The sequence below is a fragment of the Corylus avellana genome, chromosome 8 (genome assembly GCF_965113065.1).
Source record: "Corylus avellana chromosome 8, dhCorAvel1.hap1.2, whole genome shotgun sequence".
NCBI classification, from domain to species: Eukaryota; Viridiplantae; Streptophyta; class Magnoliopsida; order Fagales; family Betulaceae; genus Corylus; species Corylus avellana.
In genome coordinates this window covers 3,887,824-3,897,626 of record NC_142497.1, presented here as the reverse complement: position 1 = coordinate 3,897,626, position 9,803 = coordinate 3,887,824, and the positions used below count along the sequence as shown (strand labels likewise).

Below are 9,803 nucleotides of genomic sequence, written 5' to 3'. Positions count from 1 at the left end.
CGCGTCTTCAGGCAGAGGTAAATGGTCAACTTCATAATCATAGGTTTTATATCTATTTTTAAAATACAAGGACCTAATGCATGCGTGGGGATGTAGCTCAAATGGTAGAGCGCTCGCTTTGCATGCGAGAGGTACAGGGTTCGATACCCTGCATCTCCAGCTTATTAAATTTTCGGTAGTTTTAACTTTTATTTGTTCTTTTATTAAAAAAAGAAACCAGTTGAATTGACAAATTTTTATTAGTATTTGCTTTTTTCTATATATTTTATTAGTGTATATATATATTATAAAAAACAAAAAAAAAAAACCACTTAGCGTATTTAAAGGATTTTTTGAACAATTTTACCACTCTAAAAAATACTAAGTCAATAGCTCGATACTATCTATTTCATTTGAAATTGAGAGGATCATATTCTCATTTCATGGTCAAAATTTTATTTTGTTACATTTAAAAGTATACATAATGTCAAGTTATTTAAAATTATGCATATTGTCACATCATTTAAATAACATAGCATTTACAAAATAAATAAATAACATAGCAAAATATTCAATACATGACATTAGACATCATGTACACCGTTAAATGCAATAAAATAAAATCTTAATCTTAAAATAATTTTCTATTTCATTTGAAATTGAAATAATATTTGTTCGCTTGACACCATATTCATTATTAAATACAAACAAACAAAATTTAAAACATAAAAATAAAAATTAATTAATTAAAAAAATATATATATATATCCTCTCCCAATTTCTCCATTTACTTAGGTGGCTTATAAACTATGATAACTATCATTAGAATTTGGAGTAATATTATGGACAATCTTTTTATCCTCTTAAAGGTGACGTGGCTTTTGAAATTAACATTAAATTTTAAATGAATCATACTTGAATTTTAATCCAATAGTAATTTTAAAAGCCATATCAATGTTAAGATAACAAAAAAATAATAAAAAGATGGTCACTGTCATTACTCTTCCATGTGAGAATTGAGATAGATCTTTGTTTAATTTTAAAGGGAGTAAGAAGACAGGTGTATATAGTAAAGGTCCTTCCTGGTAACCATTTTTCCTATTCAATTTAGGAAAAAAAAAATTGAAAGCGGAAAAGAAAGCAAATTGAAGTTAAATTTGGTAGAGGAAAGCGTCACAATAGTACAATGGCGCCCATTCCATTTCAAGTTTCAACCTTGAAGAAATTAGTTCTGCACTGAAGTCTTTGTTATTTATTTGTTTTAGTGTCAATTGAATGGGAAATTTAGAAGAGAAAAAGCCCTTTTCGGCGCAAAAGAAATTGAACAAAACCCCAATATTAGTAAAAGTAAAAGAATTTCACAATAAAACCAGCAACAACCGACCAAAAGAAGAAGACAACCAATGAAGTTCTTCAAAGTTACCCAAATCCAAATGAAGACATTCAAATTCGACAAATTTCGAATTCAAACAACACAGAATTTTGTCCAAACATCAATGTAGTAGACTAGCCCATACCCAAATTCCCAATCTTAGAAAAATCTTCAATTAGATTGTGCCAAAATAGGCAAATCAACGCAGGTTTTCAAGATGTACGGTTGCGCGTGTTGTGAAGGTCCGCCGTTCAGCACTCCACAGACACACAGGCGGCGCGTCGAATTACCTCCGGCAGATCCGCCGCTCTGCTCCACTCTCCGCCAGGGGCGTCATAGACCAACACTAGCCCTTCTCTCAAACCCCTCGAACTCCTCCCACTCCGCCGCAACAAGTCGTCGATGCAACCGATGACTTGCACCAACACCACTTTCTCACCCACCCCCACGCAACTGAACCTAACGGTGCTGTCTATTCTAACTTGCGCCGGTAGTGGAGGGCTCTTTAACCTACACCACTCCCCAAACCCACTATTGCCACTGCTACTATTGTTACTGATAGCGTTGATACTACTGTTACCAATGCTTTTTCTTCGCGCGTCGAATCTCCAAAAAGATAGCTCCACGGCGTGGCTGGTGAGAACGTACACGTGTCCGGCAGCGGTGCAAGCCGCCACTACGCAGCCGCCGCCGGGGACTGCTCGGCTTCTCAGCCACCCACGCGCCTCCACGTCGTACAAATCCATTGAGCTCGCGTACACGTGGGCCTCCGCGTTGGCAGCGGTGCGAGAGGGCTCGCTCCCCGATGCGCCTATCTTGAGCCCCCCGATTACGTAGAACACCCCGTCCACCGACGCTCCGATACAGCCGTACCGCCTCCTCGGAGCGTTGGCCACAACGCGCCATGTGTCGGAGTCGGGATCGTACTCCTCCACCGCGTTCGTCCTCGGACCCCCTCCGGCAGCGTAGATCTTGCCGGAAACAACGGCCGCGGCGAACTTCTTCCTCGGGAAGATCATCGCCGATCTGGGAACCACCGTCCCGGACCACGTGTCGTAGCGCACCATCGCGTTCCGACCGATGATAAAAATCTTAGGCCCCACCGCGGCCAACCGGGCGTGGGAGAGCAGGCCGTGGAAGTTCCCGAGCGAAACGGCGTCGTCGGGGAGGAAGAAGGCGACCTTCCAGACCCCATCGCTTTGTAAGCGTAGACTGGCGGCGTAGAGGCCAGACTCGGTGGCAGAGACGGCGAAGACGAAGTGGTGGAGTAGGCGGTGGCAGCGGCGCAGACCCAAGAAGTGAGAGGAGTCGATGAGGCGGGCCCACCTGGGGCAAACGGCGGAGACGGAAGGCAGAGAAGAAGATGGAACACGCGAGAGGCACTCGAGCAAGAGGTCGTCCGGGAGAGAGGAGGCGGTGGTGGTGGTGGTGGCGGCGCATTGGTCGCCAAGAATGTGGGGCTGGGGCTGGGGCTGGGTGTGGGTTTGGGAAGAATGGGCAAAGGATTTGGTGTCGTGTGGATTGGGGAAGCAGGATTTCATGAGCCACGAGAAGTGGCGAGAGTTGCAGCTCTCTGACATGTGCGGTGTTTATTAATTAGACTGAGACTGAGACTCTCTCTGAGAGTGAGAGCTTTCTGGATTTAATGGAGGATGGAGGATGGAAGACTGGTTTTCACAAAGCAAAGCAAAGGAATTGTGTGGTGGACTTCTTTTGACTGCTATTTACCATTTTTACAGCTGCTACTATTTACCACTGCCCTTCACGTACAAATGAAAATAATAATAATAATAACATCTAAAAGTGTTTAAATTTGGTTATTAGGAACATAATTTCTTTTTAAAAAAATCATGAAATTAGCATTTTTAAATCACAACGTTACATCTTTTGCTCCTTTCCTTGAAAAAAAAAAAAAAAGTTTTTTTATGAGTTTAATTCCTTCAATAAAATTTGGTAGAGCTTTTATTAGATTACACGTATCACTTTAGTTACAACAAATCTGAATTGATGTGTGGCTTGACATTTACGAGAAATACTATGAGTAATAAATACTTATTCATTAGATATTATTAAAATAAGGGATAACTTTCATTTAAATCTTTAAAGGGGTGATTTGACAAACTCTCCTCAAATTTAAAAACCTCTTAATTTGAATTCTTTTAACTTTGAATTGCAATCAATTTGAACTCATTCGTCAGATTTAGCCATTAGCTTCTAAAGAAAATACTTAAAAAGATCAAAATATTCCTGATTTTCGTTTTTATTTATTTATTTTTAATTTAAAATTTTATAAAAAAGTCAGGGGTATAAACATCATTATCTCACTTTTAACGTTTAAAATATGACGAATCACATGATAATTCAGGGGCTTAAAATGAAGTTATTCTATAAAATAATTCTTATATGACAGTCAACCAATCTATGTAACACAACATTAGCCAATAAAATATAAATTATCATGTCTATGTAAATTTATGGTCTGTTTGGGAGTGCGTTTTTTAAAAAATAATCTGCATTTTTAAACCAAATTGCAATTTTGGAGTGTTTGGTTGGAAAAATTCGTGATTTGTATAAGCTGACTAGGGGGTGCTTATTTGAAAAAATGCGAATTTAAACCAAAATCACGATTTCGCTTAAAACAAATATTTGGCGCAATATTTACCTATTTGGTCATAAAACCTCAATTATATGCTAATGTTATCTAAACACTCAATTAATAATAAAAAAAAAAATACTTCTTAACATGTTTTACCAAACGCCTATGCGATTTTAAAAAATAATAATTTTAAAAACATAATTTTTAAAAATACAATTTTAAAAATTACACTTATTAAAATCGCACATCCAAACATGCCCTTATAATGAGATGATAAGGCTAAATAATTTTCTTCAAACAACTTGGTGTGAATTTGTTTTCCCCTATCTTATTGGGTGCTACAGGTTTTAAATTTTTAATTGCCTAAAAAGTCCAAAAGGCGAAACAAGAAATGAGGCACTCATGGACCGTACTGCGTGGAATAGCACGTGACATTGGGTGAGATTATAATTCCTCCGTTGGGTATGCACGTGATCTATTTCTTTATAATGACATTATGAATATAATCAACGTATAACAACAAAGCTAAAAATCAATAAAAAAAAATAATAATGCATGTGACTTTTCCAATGAAAGCAACAAAAAGACCCAAATGCATGGATTATTTTTTTCATATTTCCTCCTTGATATGATTGGCTTAGCACCGAAAGGTTTCGTGGTCTTATTTGCATGATTCCCCCCGTGAAAACGAGAGAAAATTAATATATTGGAAACAATATAAAATATAAAATATAAATTATAAATTAGTTGCAATTTGGCCTTCCAATGTTTAAAATATAATAAAATAGTCCTACGAAGTTTCAAAAAATTTCAAATTGGTGATTCTGTTAGTCAACACCGTCAAATTGGATGGAAAATACAATACAATGTCGTTTTTTGAGGTTAAGTTATTAAAATGCATTTTTGGGATAAAAAAATCAATTTAAGAAAAGTCCCCTTAAAACGACGTCGTTTTGCTTGAAAAAAAAAAAAAAAAAAAAAAAAAAAAAAAATCACTTGGTGGCTGGGCGGCCACCCCACATGCCCCATTGCCTTTTTTTAAAATTAATTTTTTAAAAGTTTTGTTTTTTCAAGCAAAACGACGTCGTTTTGGGAGGCCTTTTTTTAAATTGATTTCTTTTTTTAAATTGGCATTTTAGTAACTTAACCTTAAAAAACGATGTTGTATTGCATTTTTCATTCAATTTGACAGTGCTGACTAACGGAATGGCCAATGTGAAAATTTTTAGAACTTCGTGGAGCTACTTTATTACATTTTGAACATTGAGAGGCCAAATTGCAACTAACTAATAGCTTGGGGGGTCATCTTATATTTTTCCCTAATATATAATATCACCAAAAAAAATAAAAAGTAAATAAAGAAATAAATTTTTTTAAAAAAAACAAACAAAAACAGAAGAAGAAGAGAGGGATAAGATAGATACACTTCAACATAGAATAAAACTAAAAAATTATGTAATTTAAGGTATTTTTTGTATTCAAACGATGTAAAAAAATGCTACAAGTTAAAATACGATATATTTAAGAGAAATGCTATGGGTCAATAAGTTTCTTATATGGGGTCCAATAAGTCTACAAATCAAATAGTTGATTTGTAAAATAAAATTGGCCAAATATATATATATATATATATATATATATATATATATATATATACCCCTAGCATTTCTCTATATTTAATTAGATTGGGACATGTTTGTTTAGGAGCAAGAGGCCTCAACACTCTTGAGAATGACATAACTTGCTCTCTTACGGCCTGTTTAGGATTGCATTTAAGGAGCTTAAGAGCATTTAAGGAGCTTAAGAGCATGTTTGTGATTACATTTGAGAAATAAAGCTTTTAAGTCAAAAAAAAAAAAAAAGTTTTTGGGCGAAAGCTTCATTTTTATGCTTTTGCCAAAAGTGTGTTTTATCAATTTTTTAAGCTTTTTGGACTCTTAAAAGCGCTTTTAATTTTTTTACCAAACGAGTACTTTTTTCTTTAAACGAGCTTTTTGAGTGTTAAAAGTACTTTTAGGACCCTCAAACGCAATTTCAAACAGGCTCTAAAAGTGCTTTTAACACTTAAAAAGTCCGTTTGAAGAAAAAAATACTCATTTGGTAAAAAAATTAAAAATACTTTTAAGGGTCCAACAAACCTAAAAATTGTCAAAACACACTTTTGGCAAAAGTTTAAAAATGAAGTTTTTGCCCAAAAGCTATTTTTGACTTAAAAACTTTATTTCTCAAACACAATTCCAAATAGGTTCTTAAACGACTCGAATTTAAAACGTGAACAACCTAATTATAGCAAATCAAGTCTCAAACTATCCTATACAGCCATTGTACTGCTCATAGTCCAAAAAATATGTTAAGGTAGTTTCCATGCTCTCTTCAAAGTGAGATTGCATCTTGCTGTTAGATTTATTTAAAATAAATTAATAAAAATATTTATTTTCAGTATTTTAAATAATTATGAAATGTATTTTTATATTTAAAATTTGTTTGTACATTTAATTGAAAGATTCACATCTTTCAAATCAATCTGAAAATCTAGAAAAATTTGTCCCACATTAACTAGATACAAATATGTCAATTTGTTTGTTAAGAATCTTCATCGCTTAACGATAAATTGAGTACAGGAGAAAAGAGCAAATAGTCTGACATCGGCGGAAATTAATACATTATTTAAAGTGTCTATTAATTTAGATTTTGTGATTACGATTTGTGACCATTTGTAAATATATATGACCCATTGGGTCATATGCAAAGACATGGAATCTATTAACTTATTTCTATTTTCCTCATATATCTTTTGTGTTATTCTCTTTATAAAAGTGTTTTTTGTTACTCTCAAAAGTGCTATTATATCCAATGAACTATTTTGTCAAATCACTTAGCACTTTAGAATATGTTCTAAAGAGAGAAAAAAATCTAACTTACAGTATTGCAATAAGAAATCTGTCACATGTGAGAGCATGGGCTGCTCTAAATCTTATATGGGTGGTTGAATAGGCAAAAATTGCAGTACAATAAGGCCAATCCCATATATGTAATATGTGTTATCTCACACAGCAAGGAATCTCTTGGAATAACTCAGGGTTCATTCTTTCACTTTCAAAGTTTATGGAATTTCTTTCCTTCCAGATAAAGTAGTACACTTGTGCCCATTGGATCCTTTCCTTCCTTCTCCTTGGTAGATTCTCTCCAAAAAATCCACATGCGCAAGGCATGATCATTACTTTCTGCTGCCATATTACCCACTCCAGATTTGTTATGATTTACTACCCGGATTTGGCATGTTGGGGGGAGAAAAATACTAATAAGTGAGTCAAACATCGGTAAATTAATATATATATTAAAACACTACTTTTAGCCAAAAAGTTTAAGTTAATGGGATTGGTTCACTTAAGTATATTAAGTACTATTTTTCTTTATATTTTTTTAATGTAGGACACAAACCTCACAAATGTATGTACGACAAAAGTTTATTAGTGTACTCAACTTTGCGTGCAAAGCTTTTTTCTAAACCAAACACGTCGAAGCCTTCTACTACCTGAGATAGTAAAATTAAGGGGTAATTTCACTTTTCTCTTATGAAGTTATTCGCATTTTGCAAACACCCCCCTCCTAATAATGTTCAAAGTCTTTCACTTTGGTGTATCGAACTTTGATTTCTTTCTATTTTTCCCCTTCCGTTACATATTGCAATTAAATAAAACGGTGGAATGAGTAATTTTAGTAAAGGTATTTTAGTAATTTCACACATTTCCGTTAGGATTTAACAGAAAATCCTAACAGAAGAGAGAAAGTGGAAAGAAATTAAAGTTCGATATACCAAAGCGAGAAACTTTAAACATTGGGGTAGAGTTTGCAAAAGGCGCATAACTTCATGGGGTAAGTAAAATTACCTCTCAAATTAAATTTGGATTGTTGACATAGTAATTTTTTTTTTACTGCACATAGAAAGCCAAATCCCCTCTATACAACCATTTCCAAGCACTTTCCACTTGAGGGTGTCCTAATTGTCCCCTTGCTAGCTACAATCCACACAACGCAAAACCCTTTTACTGCTACTAACGGCAAAGTTGCTAGCATTACCCATGGCTAGGCCATTACCATCTACAATTTGCTGCACTTTTGCCTACAAAGGACCCGCCAAAGGCCAATTGCCATGCCATAACGTCAAACTCTATGTTAAGGCTTCGTTTATTTCGATGTAAAATATTTTTCATAGTAAAATATTTTTAAAGAAGTTATTTTTTCAGGAAAATATAGGCTTCTTCAATACTAATGATTTTTTTTTTTTTTTCTGAGCTTTATATCATTAGTTTCCTTTTTTTCCTAGCGTCTATATGAATATATCCATAGTATAGGCTCTTCAACTAGCCTTCTTGGACCCCCTCTCTCGCATTCATTAAAATAAAAAATAAATAAAACCTAACCTTTTTGGACCACCGGACCACATGAAAGCAGAGAATAAAGACAGACGCTCTTAATGGACTTTCCGCGTCTGATTTCTTCTCTAAAGGCCAATAGGCCCACAAGGATTTTTTTTTTTTAAAAAAAATAAAAATAAAAATTCCGAGCAATCACCTCATGAGCCATCGTCAGTCTTACGTCACATGTCTATTCCAATCAACTTGGTTCAAATCCAATGGAGCATATCCCTATTTAGTTGGCACAAACGGTAACTTGACTATTTTTTTCATTTTATGGGTAAGATGAAAAAATTTCATTCATAAAAAGAGAAATACAAATAAGATCTAAAAATTACATATGCATATGGTCATCGTGACAAGCGGTTTTGCAACTGAAGTCTAGCATGTGGCGTCATCAATTGAGTTGGCAACGAGCATAGTGGAGCTTGAGCACCACAGCGAAAAGGGTGGCAATAATATTCGAAGATAATAGCACTCGGTGATTTATGCATAAAGAACATCGTTGCTTGGTCTCCGTTATCAAAGGAAAAGCAAGTAAACAATAAAAATATAAGCCATAAATTCGGTGGTGAGGCGCGTGAGAAATAGCGGCGAACCGAGGAACTTCCTCCCCGAAATTCTCACAAAAGAGAAGAGGAGAGGAGGAAGATCTCCTAAGGCGAAGCTCTTTCCCTTAGACATTGTATATGGTTAGATGGTATACTTGGAGTGGTTGCAAAGGTTTCTACCATATCTCGTTGGGTTGGGAAGGAATCATCTATTGCAGAGATCTTCTATGGTATAGTTTTTCAGAAGCATGTGAATACTATTGATGAGAAATTTGTGCTCCAGATTGGACGGATGGCTCCCTGCCAATAGTGAAAAACTCTACATTATATGTTAAAGATGAAGAAATTGGAACTTTATTGAAAAATTGGATTTTAAATACTTCATTGTGTAGGCTAAAAGGAATTTTTTTTTTTTTTTTTTTTCAAATTAGTTGGAAGAATTTCTTCAAATTTAATCTATTAAATTGACATGTATTTTGTGATTTTTGTAGCAAAAGACTTGTGACCCTTAATTTGCCTTTTGCCCCTTTTATAATCAAATAATGGGATCACATTAGCGCTAGATAATTATATTCAGAGTGGTGATATTACGCACGCCATCGTGAGTGAACAGTGCCTTACGTTGGTATGAACAGAAACAAAAAAAAAAATATTGAAACAATAACTTTTGGTTACTATTCACACCAATGTGAGGCACTGTGCACTCATGCTGGCGTGCGTAATATCACCACTCTTATATTCAACATAATTATAACATTGTTGAATGAATGTTAGATAGAATTATAATATCTCGCTAATTTTTTTTTTTTTTTTTTTTTTTTTTTAATAAGTAACTGGCCACAAATGGTTCACGACGAGTAAACTAAAATAAAAAATCCGAACCAATC

The 9,803-nt window shown here is 34.7% G+C and overlaps 1 protein-coding gene and 1 non-coding gene across 2 annotated transcripts; one reads left to right on the top strand and one right to left on the bottom strand.

Annotated features, from left to right (window-relative positions):
* Positions 1 to 86: 86 nt before the first annotated feature.
* Positions 87 to 159, top strand: TRNAA-UGC (transfer RNA alanine (anticodon UGC)). Its single transcript has one exon. It is a non-coding gene; the product is annotated as a tRNA-Ala (tRNA).
* A 1,135-nt stretch (positions 160 to 1,294) lies between these two features.
* On the bottom strand, positions 1,295 to 3,057 carry LOC132164095 (Galactose oxidase/kelch repeat superfamily protein). Its single transcript, XM_059574516.2, has one exon. It carries the CDS (start codon positions 2,929 to 2,931, stop codon positions 1,603 to 1,605), a length of 1,329 nt encoding a protein of 442 aa, XP_059430499.2. The 5' UTR covers positions 2,932 to 3,057; the 3' UTR covers positions 1,295 to 1,602.
* Between the last annotated feature and the right edge of the window lie 6,746 nt (positions 3,058 to 9,803).